Consider the following 17,491-nt stretch of genomic DNA (forward strand, 5'->3'; position numbering starts at 1 on the left):
TGTCAGCACGTTGTAGGTGTCGCCACCTTGTGTTAATACTCTGAAAAGCTAATCATTTGCATATCAGAGCATCTTCTTCCTGTCGGTTAAATTTCTCGTCTGTAGCACGTCATCTTCGTGGTGTAGCAGTTTCAACGGCCAGTAGTGTATATACAGCGTGCCGGAGATCCGTCACTCCATCAGTATCATCTGATGATGGCGGAACTGTTGTTCGCTGAAATTTCGTGGACCTTCGACGAGTGCATTCACCCGCCAACCTTGAAAGCGAGAATTATCGTGAACAACAATATAGTCGCCTATTCTCAACGGACGAGTATGTCGGTTGCATTGGAAGTTATTTTTGCTGCTCTTTGGCAGGTATGATACGAGTGAGCATGGTTCGCTCACTCTTCGTTTGCCCGCAGGTGGGGTGGCTGAGGGCGGAGGACCAGACGGTGCTGGCGCTGCACGACAAGGTGGTGACGCACAACGCGCGCATCACCGTCTCGCACGACGGGGAGCGCACGTGGCGGCTGCACATCCGGCAGGTCAAGGAGACGGACCGCGGCTGCTACATGTGCCAGATCAACACCAGCGTCATGAAGAAGCAGCTCGGCTGCCTAGACGTCCTCGGTGAGTACGGAGCGCTAGTGTTCACTAGTACGCGCGAATAGGGCGCCCGTCCACACCTCGTGGTCTCGTGGTAACGTTCTCGCTTCCCGAGCACGGGGTCCCGGGATCGATTCCTGGCGGAGTCCGCGACTTTCACCTGCCTCGAGAAGACTCGGCGTTTGTGTTGTTCTCATCATTTCATCATCATTCATGAAAGTGGACAGTTTGGACTGACAACGGAACCTCCCTATTGCACCCCCCTCAGATTTAGTTATAAGTAGGCACAGTGGATAGGCCTTGAAAAACTGAACACAGTTCAATCGACAAAACAGGAAGAAGTTGTGTGGAACAATGATAAAAATAAGCAAAATATACAAACCGGGTAGTCCATGTGCAAGATAGACAATATCTAGGATAATGTGCACTCAGGAGCGCCGTGGTCTCGTGGTTAGCGTCAGCAGCTGCGGAACGAGAGGTCCTTGGTTCAAGTATTCCCGCGAGTGAGAAATTTATTTTTTTTATTTTCAGACAATTGTTATCTGTCCGTCCGTCCGTCCGATGCAAGGTAACTGCGCTGTAGTATGGGGACGCTACACCTAAACAAACATCGAAACACGACGTCAGTCGACTACAGCGCACGGAAGAGAGAGTATCCCTGCTAACGAGGCTCCCTGGCTGGCAGTTGACTGTTCGCTACTTTGGACGAGAGTGTATTAAATACGGGAGATGTATTTCGTGGGCAATATGAATCCAGCAAATATAGCTCGCGACTCCAATAACAAGGTCAATAAATATTGGAGAGGCACGTCCTTTCGTCTACTAATCGCTCGGTTATGCGGTGGGGTCGCAAAACACCGACACTAAACTTATTACAGTGAACAGAGACGTCAATGACATAACGGACAGATCGTAACTTTGCGAAAATAAAGAAATTAAACTTTTCACTCAAGGGGAGACTAGAACTATGTACCTCTCGTTTCCCAACTGCTCACGCTAACCACGGGACTACAGCGCTCCTGAGTATACATAGTCGTTGATGTTGCCTACCTTACACATGGACTACTCAGTTTGTATATTTTGCTTATTTTTTTCATAGTTCCACACAAGTTCTTCCGGTTTTCTCGATTGATCTGTGTTCAGTTTTTCAAGTCCTATCCACTGTACCAACTTATAGCTAAATCTAAGGGGGGTGCGATGGGGAGGTTCCCTTGTGAGCAAAGGTTGGGAATTTGTAATTTGTAAGGGCGCTGATAACCGCGCAGTTGAGCTCCCCACAAACCAAACAACATCATCATCATCAATAGTGGCGCCCCTGTGTCACATTACCATTTTGTGGCACGTGTAACTGGTGGCAATCCACGTACAACTGTCAGTTTTACGTAGACATGATATCTATATGCTGCGAAACGTTGCAATCAACTCTAAGTAAGGGAAACTGCGTGGTTATCTATGTAGGTACTAAAAGAATTCCCATAAATCACAATATCTAAAAGCTATAAATTCAACTAAAAACCCAGGAATTACATAGAAAATGTTGTGGAGAAGGCAAACCAAAGACTCCGTTTTATTGGAGAACTCTCTCAAACTGTAACGTCATAAAGAGACAACAGTTCTTTACGGTAATGATTAACTCAAGGTAAGGGAGCGTACCGTCTGAATTGTGTTCAATAGTAAATTGGATGTTTTCCTGACAGGAATTCATGTGGATAACTTTGAATGTGGACTGCATCTTCGCACTACGTTTGATAGAGAGTCAAATTTTTAGATCATGAGATCAGTCTCCTATAACACAGCCTTAGGTGAGTCAGTATTCATTACTTACAGTATTAATTACCACTGTGTCCTAGCTTGGAGTGATTTGCTTCCGTCCAATGTTTTTTTTTTTTTTTTTTTTTTTCATATGAGTTCTGATACTTCAGATGTTCATATTACAGTGTATAGATTCCAAGTTTAGCCATTTGATGATCAGCCTTTCAAGAGGTTACGCAAATAATCTAACTTCAATGTTGGGTCATTGTGGATTCTCTCAAGCCTTATGAAGCGAAAATTATGAACAGTAACCTATTCATTTTTCTCGCTGCTCTGCACTATGTAATAACTGCGTTTGTTTAAACACTTCTTGTATTCAATACTGGTTATCAGCTGAAGATACTCCGATAATAGGGTGAAAACAGTTGTGTTGCCTGATAAAGGAACATGTACAAAGCACATGCAGCCTTGAAGAATTTTCATTCCTTTTGAAATTTGTTTGAATGATTTGTTAACATTATTTTGCTGTACTTGTGGAATTTTTTGAGGTAACAATGTATAATCTGATCTGTCGTTGCTCCAACTACAAAACAGTCTACTAAAGAGACTGCCTGCACTACGCTTGTCTGTTCTCTGCTAGAGTACTGCTGCGCTGTATGGGATCCTCACCAGCTACGATTGACGGAGGACATCGAATAAGTCCAAAGAAGGGTAACGCGTTTGGTACTACCGCAAAATATGGGAGAAAGCGTGACGCTTATCGTAAACGACTTGGGGTGAAGATCATTAAAATAAAGGCTATTTTCTTTTTTATAAGAAAATGGACACATTGCCATTTGACTGTATTGTTGTTTATTTAATTACGATCCATGTTTCGGCCTTTTATGCGATTTTCAAGTGATTGAATTTATGTCAATAACATATATATCGCAAGACATAAACTCAGTCACTTGAAAACGGCATAAAAAGCCGAAACTAGGTCGTAATTTAATGAACAACAAAGGCTATTTTCGTTGCATCGAGATGATTTCACGAGAATTCTACTAGTTTTCCCTTCTGAACGAGAAAACATTTTACGGCCGCCAATTTGTAGAATGAGGAAAGATCAAACAAATAAAATAAGAGAAATCAAAGCACGAAATGTATAAATGTTTATTTTTTCCATGCTCTGTTCGGGAGTGGAACGGTAGAAGAAAAGTCTGAATAATCGTCTGTCAGGCACATAAGTGTGAATTGCACAGTAGTGATGTAGCTGTTGACGTAGATTTGTGGCATTGTTGTACGAAGTCCTTTCTAAAAGTAAAGAATGTGTGGTCTGACGAGTCGCGCAATTCTCCCTCTCCTCCACATGCCCTTTGTCGTGTCAAAGATCTTTCTAATGTTTGGTGCCAGTATGGCGCTAACTGCCGGAAAGAACGGTCGTTTACTGCTTATTCGCGAGATTTTAAAATTTGTGACGAAATTTATGATCCTACCTGGCGTAAATGCTGCTTCCGAATAAAAAAAGAAGAACGCTTTCGAAATTTGTTACACACATAACAGGCATTAATGTAAGGGTGCTAAAAGAAGCTACAGTGGGAAAAATTTCGCACCGTGTTCAATGGCGAACGAAAGAATATTTGTGATTAAAAGAAATGAAGCGACCTTCAGTTGTGACTGACGAACTCAAAGATTAAAGTAGAAATTCCGCAGGACAGCTTTCACAATTGACAAGCTGAAGGTCTCCTTGCCTCAAGTATCACTAACATTTATACACCAGATATTTAGTGGTGATTTGGCCCATAAAAGAGCGCCAGCAGGGTTCTCTGTCTTTTGAGAGAGGAAGACGAAAAAGACCGAATATTAGCTGCTCTGAATTTCTCACCAGGTACGACAAAAATGGCGAGAAGTTTTAGAATCACATTGTTACTGGCAACCATCACTTGGTTTCACACAAAATCCGGGAAACAATGTGTTCCTTAATGAATTCATACACGTTCGTAAACAAAACCGAAAACTCCATATAAAAAAACCGGCAATAAAAAGGCTACGGCCACAGTGTTTCAGTATCGAAATGGCGTCCTAATAATCGACTTTGTGTCTAAAGCAGCTGTCGCAACTGCAGCGAACTACTATCAGACCCATCACCGACTACGATGCGCCCTTAAAAATGACAAACAGGGATTGTTGTCCAACGGCGTAGAGCTTGTTTACTGTAACACCTTCCCGCTTTCTAATGCGTGGGTGAATGATATTCTTCGGCAGTTTTTGAACACCTGCCTCATAGCACACTATCGATTGAAATGTTTCTTTTTTTGGCGGAAAACTCTATGGAAATGAGCAAATGACAGCTAACTAGAAGAAGACATAAATGACGCGTTCAACAACTGTACCAACTTTACCGCAACTGAGTACGCAGAAACCATAAAAATATATGTGGAATGCTATAAAACTGAAGAATTTAGAACAGCGATAACGTGTAAATTTAGGTAATTTATCAAAAGTGGTATATTTGCCTCACCAACAGAGGTCATCTGTATTCCTTTCGATTTCGCTTGAACCCGAGCAAAACAGTCACCTAATAGATATTCTTTGTCCGAAGACACTCTTGAGCTGGTCTAACTGGATGCCGCTAGGTATGAAAAGAACATCAATCCGCCACACAGCCATTGCGCAAAATTGACCTATCATACTTCTCTGTAACTGTTCCGACTAACCCAAGCTATTACTGCTAATGCAGCTACCGGATTAGTTAGTACTACTTTACAAAAGTATGACCAAGTAGGAGTTCTCTGACGTATATCACAATGCCTCTTACAGACAACTGTGTAAGTATGAATGAGTCCAATACTTTCAACCCACACTGTCTACAATGCTCCGCTAGTACGACTTCCCTATGCTGTCACAAGCACTAATTATATTAATACACAACTTACTCGCAACGGCACCTGAATGGCCGAATATAACTTGAAGTACCACGCTCGTTTGACAGGCTCGAATTAAAACAGAATGCTTCAAACATTACAGTACAAATTTTTGATGTTAGTTATCGGCTTAATACGCCAAACTGTCTTATGCCTTAAGGGCACAACCACCTTAATTAAAAAGAAAAATAACGGCTGAAAGCCATTAATTCAAAATCCAGACACTAAAGAGAATATTTAGAAGGCAGAAGCCCTGACGTTAAGTAAGTTCTACAATTTGGCTGAAGGCCCAAAATCTAACACTTGAAAAACAACAACCTTAATTTAAATACAGCTGGAGGCCCATGACGTAAGAGTCAAGATAAAATTAAATATAAAAACACAAGACACAAGGTCTTATCTTCAATTTGGGTGAATGCCCCAAATAATGTAATACTTGACAAGCAAGGAACTTTAATTTAAAAACGGCTGAAGGCTCATGATTTAAAAGACAACTAAAATTATTTTTAGTAGGCAGAAGGACCAAGGCTATATCTTTAAACCATATATTAATCAGGCGAAAGCCCAAACGATCTAACACCTGACAAGCAGGAAACCTTTAATTGTGAATTGGCAGAAGGACCATGTCTCAAAACAAAACTAAAATAATTTTTAGTAGGCAGAAGGCCCAAGGCTCTATCTATAAACAATATTTTAATCAGGCAGAAGGCCCAAATAATCTAACACTTGACAAGCAAGGAATTTTAATTTTAAAGCGGCTGAAGGCCCGTGATTTAAAATACCACTAAAACAATTCAACTTTAATTCAAAACATCGTCTATGAGCCATACAAATACACACAAGAGAAAATAAGAAAAGGCAGTGCAGCTAACGGCGCTCAAAAGTTTCAAGGGTCGGCCAGCACTTGAAATACTAACGATCACTTAGGTGAGACAGGCAGTCGGCTTAACCATTCTCGATCTGACGACAACTCAACCAACAGATAGACAACGGACCCACAGACAAGGTAACTTGCACACCACGCGACCAGCACACAACGGGGAGTTCAATGCAAAACGTAAAAGGCATGGACGCCCACAACCAAGCTGTGAAATTACACACTGTGCTGGACAGCGACAACACGGTGTGGAAAGGACACTGCCTAAATTTCGGTCAACGTCGAGGGCAGGTATCCGGAACGTTAACGGCCAGAAGGTAGAAAATTCCGATGGTGCACTTCAATTGCAAGTAATCAAATACAGTTAGACTGCACAGGAAGGTGGTTGAACCTTCGCAAAATCTAACACGTATGTTGTTGCTTGTGGGAACGTCCCAACATCCAACAACAAGAACCAAACGGATCAATGTGAACAGTCTTGACTTCCAGGTGAATTAAATCTAAACTCAACTTTCGTTAACTGGGTCGGTGAGCCATGGACCAGATAGCAATGGGAACAGCCCCACACACTTCGACAAAGCATAGAAACCGCCAGCGGGCTAGGCCAAACTACGCCCTGCAGATATTTCCTCGCTGCTCCACGCCATCCGACTGACTGCTTGCACACCAAAACGGAGACAGCATTGAAATAACTGAGCAGACACCATCACAAACTAGACATAATTTGACAAATACTAGGACGAAAAATGCAACCAACGCTAAAAGCAGTGACCAAGCAATGACACGTCCGAACCATGAGTTGAGACACACACAGTCACCCATAAGCGACCGGCGAGCAAATACACGTCGTCCGATAAGACTGTAATCTAGATTACTAAGAAGTTAACTGATTGCTATGACAAATGGCTATGTGGGCTATTACCTCTGTGATGTCTGATACAGTTGTTACGCAAAATGCAAGAGAACCTAAATGTTGTCCTGACGTGTGTTAGCCGCTCAGTGTTGCTGAGACATTCAGATTGAACGCAATAGTAAAATGTTGATTATTGGAAATACCGGTCGCTTATGTATGAGAGAAGCCTAACTAGAGTTAAGTTACTGTGCTAAAGACAGTGCAGTGCATGGCAGAACCACATGTGTATGAAATCTAACACCATGGTGGCTGTCACATTAATGTAATTGGCCGAGCGGTTCTAGGCTCTTCAGTCCGGAACCGCGCTGCTGCTACAGACGCATGTTCGAATCCTGTCTCGGGCATGGATGTGTGTGATGTCCTTGGGTTATTTAGGTTTAAGTAGTTCGAAGTTCTAGGGGACTGATGACTTCAGACGTTAAGTCGCAAAGTGCGGAGCGCCATTTCAACAATTACTGAAATCTTTTGTTGTATTTAAAACAAATTCCCATCTTCAATCTCGTTTTTGTTAAAACAAAACAAATATAACTATAGCCTTTAATCTCTTTAGGTTATCACAATACAGAATGTTAGCCCTGGTCTGATTTTAGTGTACGATAATAAGTTCAAACTGGGTGATACATTCCTGTTACTGTTAATACGTTAATATACTGTTGAATACTGTCAATTATTTACTGAAGCAAATGCTAACAGTGCTCCCATGTCTTTATTCACTTTAATTTAACAGTCTGTCGAAATTCTATTTTCCCCCAATGTAAAACAAGGGATGCGGTTGAATTATAATTGCTGAACTGCAAATGTCATTCAACTGGAAATGCGCTGCAGTGGAGGAAGTTCTTTGCAGCCAACTCAATGCTGCTGTTCTCGGAAAATTGCAGACCACTAGTAAAATGGCAGTTGGTAGATCGTCTAGTTACGTATTGGCGTGACATATCGTTTGTTTATCAATTTTACTTTAAAATGACTCGAACCTTTGGTCCTTTCGCTGTTAAAGCTCAGTTTTAAAGCAGTTCACATTTCAGTGCACAGAACAATACCGGTTGGTCTCATCTTGTAATCTGTCAATAGTACAGCAAAATTCAATTTCTGTTCTGCTTCACATAATACAAAATAATTCCGGTTGCTGCTTACAGGAATCACACTATAGCTGTTTTCTCTTGAAGGAGCAGCTTCTGATTGTAAATTGTTTATTGCATCTTCAGTTTCTCCTACCCAGTATCTTCTGCGATGATATTAAAATACATCTTCTTTCTTGTAATTCTTCTTTGGTCTTCCCCACTTGTGCTCTCCTCTTCTGTGTCGATTTTCGAAATAAAATCTTCTTCTCGAAACTTCATTGAATTAATGCAAAATACTGCAGCAATAGTTTTCCAGAGGGTTCTGAGTTCCACTCGTCTCTCCTTCTAAAATATAGCACGGTTCGTCAGAATAGCCTGTCTCTAAATTCTTTCCACCTACTCCGCCTTCCAACGTGACTAGAAATATTATTATTTTCGTAAAACAACTGAGTTTTCACAGAGGTACCCCGTGCTCGCATCCGACCATCGAAATGTCTGGGAATCCCACCGTAAACAGATCGTTTATGAACTGACACGTCTGCGATTAGAGTTTTTTAAATTCATAGAAATACTTTTCCTTCCTTGCCAAAGCTTAAAAAAAACATAAAAACAGAGGTTACATATAATGAAACTGAAAAGTAACAAATATTACAATTCAAACAGCTTTTTCTGAACGAACCTTCCTGTCAGATTAAAACTGGGTACCGGACCCAGACCTGGACACGGGGCACAACAAAAGAGTACATTTATGTGACAGCAAACATATTATTTTTAGTTTTTCTACCTATGTGCTATTGTCATTCACTGCGTCTAGCACGGTAAATTATCTATGGTTAGTCGACATAAGAAATTTCTGATTGATTAGGCCCAGAAGAAGGCCGCTGCAATCGTGGCCGAAATGTTGGTATTTCTACAGCAGCAGTAGTTTTTACATTATGACGCAGTACCAAACCAGGAAAACTTTTATGTCGACTGACTCTGGCAGCGGAAGCCTACGCAATTATGTCTCTGGTTAGTCTTTCCACTTATGTAGGTGACTGGTATTTACAATAGTCAACATTTTTCTATTGCGTTAGATATGAATATCTTAAGCAACACCGAGCAGCTGATATGTGCAAGAGAAAACATTTACATTAATTTACTCTTGCATATCAAACATAAAAGAGATAATGGTCCACATATCGATTTAAAATTGCAAACAATTAACTTCTCAATAATCAACATTACAATAGACCTTCCGGTGTATGTGTGTCTACGTACGTATGTATTTGTATCTCTTGTTTTGTAGACCAAGTTTGAGAGTGTGTTGCGCGTTCCTTAGATATAAGAGTAAAACTAGGCACAAGACGATTTCTGTGACTTATTTATCCAGATTTGAGCATTCTGTGTTAACCCCAAACTGCCAAAGGAGTATGGTACTTAAATTTGGTCGTGTAGGTGTTATTGCAACCACACTGTATATTAAGGTAACAAATACTTATGACAGAATATAGAACCCTTGCTATCGGAGCATTATAGACAGTGTGCGTTGTAAGTATTTGGTTCAGTCATACTTACCGGTTACGGTAAGAGGTATTGTGATTTACGTCAGAGAATTCAGACTTTACTGTTTGGTACAGTTGTCCTAATTAATCCAGGAAGCAGTTGTAAAAGTGATAACTTCGGTTACTGTGAAGAGCCACGGAGAGGTGTGGTAGGTCAGTTGTACATAACAACCGTGTGGCAGCCTGATGTTTTCGACCCAAATGCATCCGCTTAGACAATTTTAAGACAGAGAGTATCAATTGCCTGACTGTTTACTCGAGTTCAGGCGAAACTGAAAGGAATTGAGGTGGCTTCTAATTGACGAGACAACTGAACTGGCTGCTCGAAGCATCATTATACATGTGTAGGAAACAGAGGTAGAAACAGAACCGGAGTTTCAAACAGTAGCCACAAATGTTACAGAATGAGCAGTTCAGTCGAGAGATGGAAATACTAAGCTAGTGGTTAAACAAATACTCAGTAAATCAGAGAATTTAGACATAACAAGAAAAGGTTAAAACAGAGTTGACAACGAAATGAAGGTGAAGGGAGACGAGAAAATGCCTGGAACGAACAGTCGTTGAAAGGGCGGTTGCAAGGAAGACGAAGCCAAGATTAAATCTTGAAGTGATATAGTACATAAAGTGAACGAGGTCCTCAGCAAATTAAGGAAGTGAACCGGACAGACAAAAATGTACGATAGACGTACGAAGGAAGAAATAATACCGGAAAGTGACGTTAAATGTTCTACGAAGGCGTAAAAATCTCAAAATGAAATTTTGCACTATCTAATTAGTTAACAACGGATAATTCATTCCTACATCATCTTGACATTATCAAAAACCGGAAATATATTATATAGCACTATATGTACCCACGTCACGTCTTCTTTGCAACGGGGAAATATTTAACTACAAATGGTTAAAATCCTGTTGTAATGGTCATCCTGTTACTAACATGAGGGACGACTAACAAAATGTATGACTATTCTACGTCATAACCAAACTCCAAGAAGTTTTCTTGTAGCATTATATTAAACAACTGTACACACACCACGGCGTCTAGTTGAATCAGGAGGGAAAAGTTTAGAATAGAATGTTTCAGAGTTCTCCGAGCGACGCAGTGCAGTCATGAGTGAGGTTCCTTGCAGAACTGCATAATTAATACTCCTCGCGTTAAATTATGTAACGCCTGGAGTACCTCACTACCTATATATGCAACTGCCACAGCGGTCCTTGAAACGTGTGTACACTTCAGTGAGAAGTCTGCAGCTCTCTTGCTAACATTTTGTATTCATTACAGCTTTATTATATACTACTTCCAACGGTTTGTCGCCATAAGCTTTTGCAGAGCAAATTTTGTTTGCAATGAGTGACCTTGCTGTCGAATGATCAATATGGATTAATTTGTTCTTGGCGACAACTTATTGACAATTGCATTTCACTAACTCATTTCGAGCGTTTTATAGGTTTTCAGAAGTGTGTTAAGAGAAATACAAGACATTTTAGGATTGTGTTAAAGTTCTAATTCATATTGTTCGTTCTTTAGCGACTAATTTTGTAATGACACGATAGAGTTTGCTAGCAGAGTTCAGATATTTAGCTGAGCATAGAATGCACTACTTAAAAATGTCATTGCTCCATTATTTATTTGCAGTTGTAGTGTTCAATAAGAAAATACTTATTATTCCGATCATTACGCTGATTTGCAATTATACGGCAGAATCACTGCCGAGACATCATGCATTATTGCCCAACCTCGTGGAGAGGAGGTGCAAATTTACGTAGGTAAACTGTATCTTTTTTTATTTTCTTGTTGACCAACCAGGATCACGTGACGATCTCAATTCCCCTGGCTTCCTTGTTTCTTTTTTTTTTCCAGTACTCCATCTTCATGTTGTCTTTTCCTTTCTTCTGTCCATATTGTTCCCAATTTCTATTTCTTCTGCATTCTGTCGATTTCTCCTTTCAGAAGCACAGGAATATTTGTCTCATAGGCCTGTTCACATTCGTTCGGTAGAGGTGTCCCTAAAAGGTTAATCTTCTTTTATTCATTAACTCTGATGTTTTCTCTATATTTTTGTAGATTTCCTCATTGCTTCTTATTTCTTAGTCATATTAGGTTCTATTATTATTATTATTATTATTATTATTGTTAGTATTAGTATTATTGTTATTTCATTGTCAGAACTTTTTATTTATTTATTTGGCCTTTGAGTGTGTACTCAATTTAGCCATCGGCAACACGTAGTTACAATGTAGACATAATTGAATAAACAAATACAGAATTGCATATTTACAAGAATAAAAAGCTTAACTGTTACAGGTTTGTACATAATGTTTTAAAAATTGAATTGAATTCAATTGGAAAATAATTAAAAGTGCTTTGGCTTACAGTTCACACCAATTCTGAAATATCATCATCAGCAAAACATATTTATAATTTACGTACACCATTAAAACCTACAGATTGTGACCAGTACTCTTGATGAAGTTACCTGTCACTTTATATAGACGTAAGTCTTTAGTACACAAAAGAGAAGAAGCTCATTGAGGAAGATGGTAGCCCATACTAAGCAACGTCTTCAGAAAGACCCACCGTTCACGGTCAAATTTGGGGCACACAAATAAGATGTGGTTGACATCAGCTGCCGATTTAGGATGACACTCACATGCTGGTGAACTGTAAACGTTGATCCGATGTAGATGTTATGGGAAAGAGGCATGATTGATGCGGAGTCTTATGATGGTAGAAATCGTGGATCGGTCCAGATGTGTCCTCATAAATCACGGCTGTGAAGGAATCCATGGTTGTAGCACTGCGTAATAACCGCCTTTTGTCTGTTGAGAAACGTTCCACACCTTCTGCCATTATTGTGTTGCATGATCCTTGACTTCACGTAAGTATTCTGTATAAGGAAGTTGCAGATCCTGGACGGTGCCTAAGGATGCCGATTGTTTGGCTAATGCATCAACTTCATCATTATAGAGGATACCATACTGGGGAGGTACCAACAACAAATGGATCGTCCGGCCCGTGCGTTGCTGCGTTATATATTCAGATATCACATCCAAGATATAAAGGTTGGTTGTTTTGTTCCATCGACTGTACTGAATGTTTTTAAGAACGCTTTGCGAGTCAGATACTATCAATATCTTGGGGAAGTAAGTGCTAGAGACAAACTTAAGTGCTTCCTTACAGAATACAATAACGGCCCAAAACAATTTATTATTCCCTGTACTCATCCAAATTATAAGTATTGGACAGCAAACGCATACAGCAAATTGAATCTCATTACACTAACATTACCGTGAAAGTATCCTAAGTGTACATTCATTGTTCATTCAAAGTACTGGAAACGTGTTCGGTACTTCAAAGAGAGCAGATTACTAAACAGAGTGAAAATTTCATTCTGCGACTAAGCCATATTTCGGCAATAACCTTTCCTCTAGCAGCGCTTGTCTTTCAAGTTTTGCAGGAGAGCTTTTGTGAAGCATGGAATGTAAGAGATGAGGTACTGGCGGAAATAAAGCTTTGAAGACGGGTCGTGAGTCGGACTTGGGTATCTCAGTTGGCAATGACAATAGATTGCATCTTCGGCAAAGGGAAGCGGAGCTTGATTACTGATGGTACCCGCAAATCCCTCACAACTCTCCCCACGTTAGTTAGGAAGTGCCAGGCTCAGTGTAACGTACCTGCACTGCAATCAGCGCGGAAAGAAAGTGATTGGCTGATTCAAGGTACGCTCCATTCTCTGATGCATTAGCAAGCCAGCATGAGTCTGTTGTAAATATTTAGACGCTAGTTACAGATGAGAAGGAAACACCAGCTAAACCGTTTCTTGAAGAGAGATTCTTTCGGCTGAAATATCGCGAGCAATATACACAGTTATTTTAGTTTATACTTTGAATCATATTTTTATTGTAACATTTGTGTTACAGAATTTTAATTTGTACATATTTACTTATTACAATCATGCAATTACAAATAAAAAATACATAAAGAAATGAATCAATGTAGGCCCGTGGAGCCTATCATCATGGGAGACTTTCTGTGAATCATTAGGAGAAATGCCTGAAGGGAGATAGTTCTTCTTTTTTTTGTTAAGGTAGGGTTAAAGAGGCGGCTCAAGGTAGGTGTACATTTGATTTTCGTTTCTTTTCCTTTTGAAGTTTAAACTTAGTTGGATAAGGAGACAAGTCCACGATCCCTCGCAAATGAGAAAAATAGATGATATAGCACTTGCCCCCAAAAGGCAAAGGTCTCGAGTTCGAATGTCAGTTTTAACCTGCCAGGAGGTTTATCAGCACATACTCCCCTACACACTCAAAATGTCATTCCAGATCAGTTTGCTGTTCTCCATTTCGTAGTCACAGAGTAAATTTCTTATGATCTCTGTAAATCAGTTTAGTCTAAGGCGGGGGTATTCTGTCAACCTTCCAACGGCTAATTACCTCAGAATTCCAGTGCAAATGAGCTTTGCCTTCGTCTATATTGATCATTGGCACTGATTCATGTTTTATTTTTATGATGATGACACCAACTCCATTTTTTCGTCAATAGAATTCAATAAGCTCGTCTTATATAACTTCCTATTCCGAAAACATTATCTCCGAACTGTTTTCTCAATGTAAATAAACTACACACGCACAAGTGGTCTTCAAGTGCTACTCCAGTGTATTTTGGAACTTTATTACTCGAGAAACTGTGCGCACAATTGTAATGTTTTCGTACCAAATAAAATTCGTATAGAAAACACAGTAACTGTGTCCAAATGAAGCTTATGCAGTCAATGGTCTGTGGAAGAAGCGAAGCTAATATAATAACAGAAGGGGCGACATTTGCTATTCAAAAACCATGAAGGCTATTAATCATTTTGTATTGAAAGAGAAAACGTTTGTATTTCCGAACAACTCTCTGGGCCAGTACGTATTCCGCCCCCGGTAACATCCGTTGCGTCCCTCCCTCTGCAGTAAAAACACGGCCGGAACTTCCGCTGCAGTGTGACAGCAATATTTCATTTGGTGACTGCAGTAATGCTGCTCTGAGCAACACAGTTACTGGGCTGCAGCAGGTCGTTCAACCCAGATTCTTTCTCACAAAGGATTCATATCTTACTGAAAACCAAGCTCATCGCCCTTGTTTTAGGAAAGTAATAGATAAAGTCTGCTTCTGGAAAGAACATTAGGTCTCAAGAGAGGAGTATCTAATTGCCTAGAGATGAGCTTGAAGAGGAAATGAAACGAGGCTTAAGGAACCTACGAACTACCGCCAACTTGGAGAAAATTGGCCGGTGGAGGTAAGGACATATGTTTCGGCAGTTCATTTCATTATCAAATGCACCATAAAAACATTTAGCGTTGGGGAGTACATAACTAAATTGTTTCTGTATCGCCATATGTGCAGTTTTGGGCTGTACGCTTCGTTTTACGTGTTTAGCAGATGCCTTCCATCGTTGGAAGGTGAGAAAGGCAATATGTAACGTTAGAAAGCTGGCCCGGCACCAAAGATAAACTACAAGAAAGCTCTATCATACTGTATGATCTGGTGCACACTAATGACGCATTCCACTCATTTTTGGGCCGGCCTGGGTCGCCTAGCGGTTCTAGGCGCTACAGTCTGGAACCGCGCGACTGCTACGGTCGCAGGTTCGAATCCTGCCTCGGGCATGGATGTGTGTGATGTCCTTAGATTAGTTATGTTTAAGTAGTTCTACGTTCTAGGGGACTGACGACATCAGATGTTGAGTCCCATAGTGCTCAGAGCCATTTTGAATCACTCATTTTTGTACTTTTACGAACAATGAGAATTGTGTGCATTGTCCGCTTATGTACTTCTTCAATGTTACTGCTGAAGAAATTGTAAGGTTATCGAAGACTCATTTAAACCACTGTACTTGCTTGAGATGTATTTATTTTTTCCACAAGTCTCAGAAGTTCGTCAAATTATAAAATGAATCGTACAGCATCGAGCATCAATTAAACGGCATCTGCTAAACACGTAATACGAAGCGTATATCCCAAAAGTACACATATGGCCATTCAGGGACTATTTAGTAATGTACTTGCCAACGCTAAATGTTTTTACGGACCATTTGATAATCGATCTACCGAAACATATCTCACGGTTACGGCTCCATCGGTACATACATAATTTTGCTCGTATGAAAGTCGAAAACTTTTACCAATAATAAAAGAACAGAGACAAAACTTTGTCAAAAGAGAAGACAGTTTTGAAATATGACAAAATTACTTTACTACTTTTTGGCGAATACAGTGCAGCGTATTAACTGTTTTCCAGCATAGCTACTTTCGTACAAGGAACAGTATCGACTCTGAATATAGTAATGGCGTTTGGACGTTATCGACTAGACCGCTCGCGCGCACACGCACAAGCACAAACACGTACACACGCACGCACGCCCACGTAAGATCCCTGTAACATTTGTACCACATAATTTGTCCCGTTAAACACGACATGTACAGTTCCGTCAACAAGGAAAACCCCAATTAAAGCTACAAACTTGATCATACACTCGATAAACTAGTGCTTAGTGCACTGACACTTATCAACTGTGTCGAATGCATGTCGGGAGATACCGACGTGACAGAAGTCATGGGATGTCTCCCAATACCGTGTCGGACCTTCTTTTACCCTTCGTAGTGCAGCAACTTGAGGTGGCGTGGGATTAATACGTCGCTGGAAGTCCACTGGAGAAATACTGAGCCACTTTGACTTAAAGCCGTCCACATTTGCGAAAGTGTGGCCTGTGCACGATATTGTGCGAGAACTGACCTCTCGATAATGTCGCATAATTTTTCGAAGGGATTCACGTCGGGCGACCTGAGTGGTCAAATCATTCGCTCGCATTGTCCAGAATGTTCTTCAAACAATTGCAAACAACAGTGGATGGTCTCAAATACCCGAATATAATTATTTGCAGTGAATGATTGGTTCAGTTGGAGCAGAGGACAAAATTCAGCCCATGTACACACAGACCATACTATTATGGAGCCACAACTAGCTTGCACGGTGTCTTTTTGACAATTTGGGTTCATGACTTCATGGATTTTGCGTAATACTCGAACCTTAACTTCATCTCTTAACAACTGAAATCGGAACTCATCTAACAGAACCATATTTTTCCAGTCGTCTATGGTACAGTCGATATGGTGACGAGCAGAGGCACTTCAGGCGATGTAGGGCTGTTAGGTAAGACACTCAAGTAGGGTGTCTGTTGTCATAGACCGTTGTCGTCAAATTTAGCCGCACTGTCTTAACGGATAAGCTCGTAGTATGTCCCACGTTGATTTTAGCGATTATTTCTTCAGTGTTGCTTGTCTGTTAACAATAACAAATCTGCACATGCATGAAATTTGATATTCTCGACACACTCTCGGCATTGTTGATCTCGGATCATTCAACTCCCTAACGATTCCCGAAATGCGAAGTCCAATGCGTCCAGCTCCAACAACCATACCACATTAAAAGTCTGTTAATTCCTGTCGTGATGTGGCCATAATCACGTCGGAGACCTTTTTACATGAGTCATCTGAGTAGAAATGGAAGCTCCGACAACGCATACCTTGTGTATGCTATACTGCTTCCGTCTGTATATGTGCATAACGGTATCCCATGCCTTTTTTCCACATCAGTGTATTACATGCTTTACCCTTGCATCATTGTGATTCTATTACCGATACAAATTGGTAAGCTGCTCAGATAGTACGTGCTTAGTGCAACTGTCGCCGGTAAATAGCAGTACGCGTGACGTTAGTTGCTCTCTACACCTGTTGTCGCCACGTCCAGACCCGTCCCGTCCAAGGTCAAGGAGCAAGAAGGTCCCAGCACACCGGCACTCTCTGGAGGCACGTGG

The 17,491-nt window shown here is 40.7% G+C and overlaps 1 protein-coding gene across 1 annotated transcript in view; it reads left to right on the forward strand.

Annotated features, from left to right (window-relative positions):
* Window positions 1–17,491, forward strand: part of LOC126281991 (lachesin-like) — a 1,255,045-nt gene that overhangs the window by 932,445 nt on the left and 305,109 nt on the right. Inside the window, exon 3 of the mRNA XM_049981377.1 lies at window positions 405–612. Coding sequence (XP_049837334.1) covers window positions 405–612 — 208 coding nt within the window. The remainder of the gene's footprint in view (window positions 1–404; window positions 613–17,491) is intronic.

Source organism: Schistocerca gregaria, chromosome 7, assembly GCF_023897955.1.
Source record: "Schistocerca gregaria isolate iqSchGreg1 chromosome 7, iqSchGreg1.2, whole genome shotgun sequence".
Lineage (NCBI taxonomy): Eukaryota > Metazoa > Arthropoda > Insecta > Orthoptera > Acrididae > Schistocerca > Schistocerca gregaria.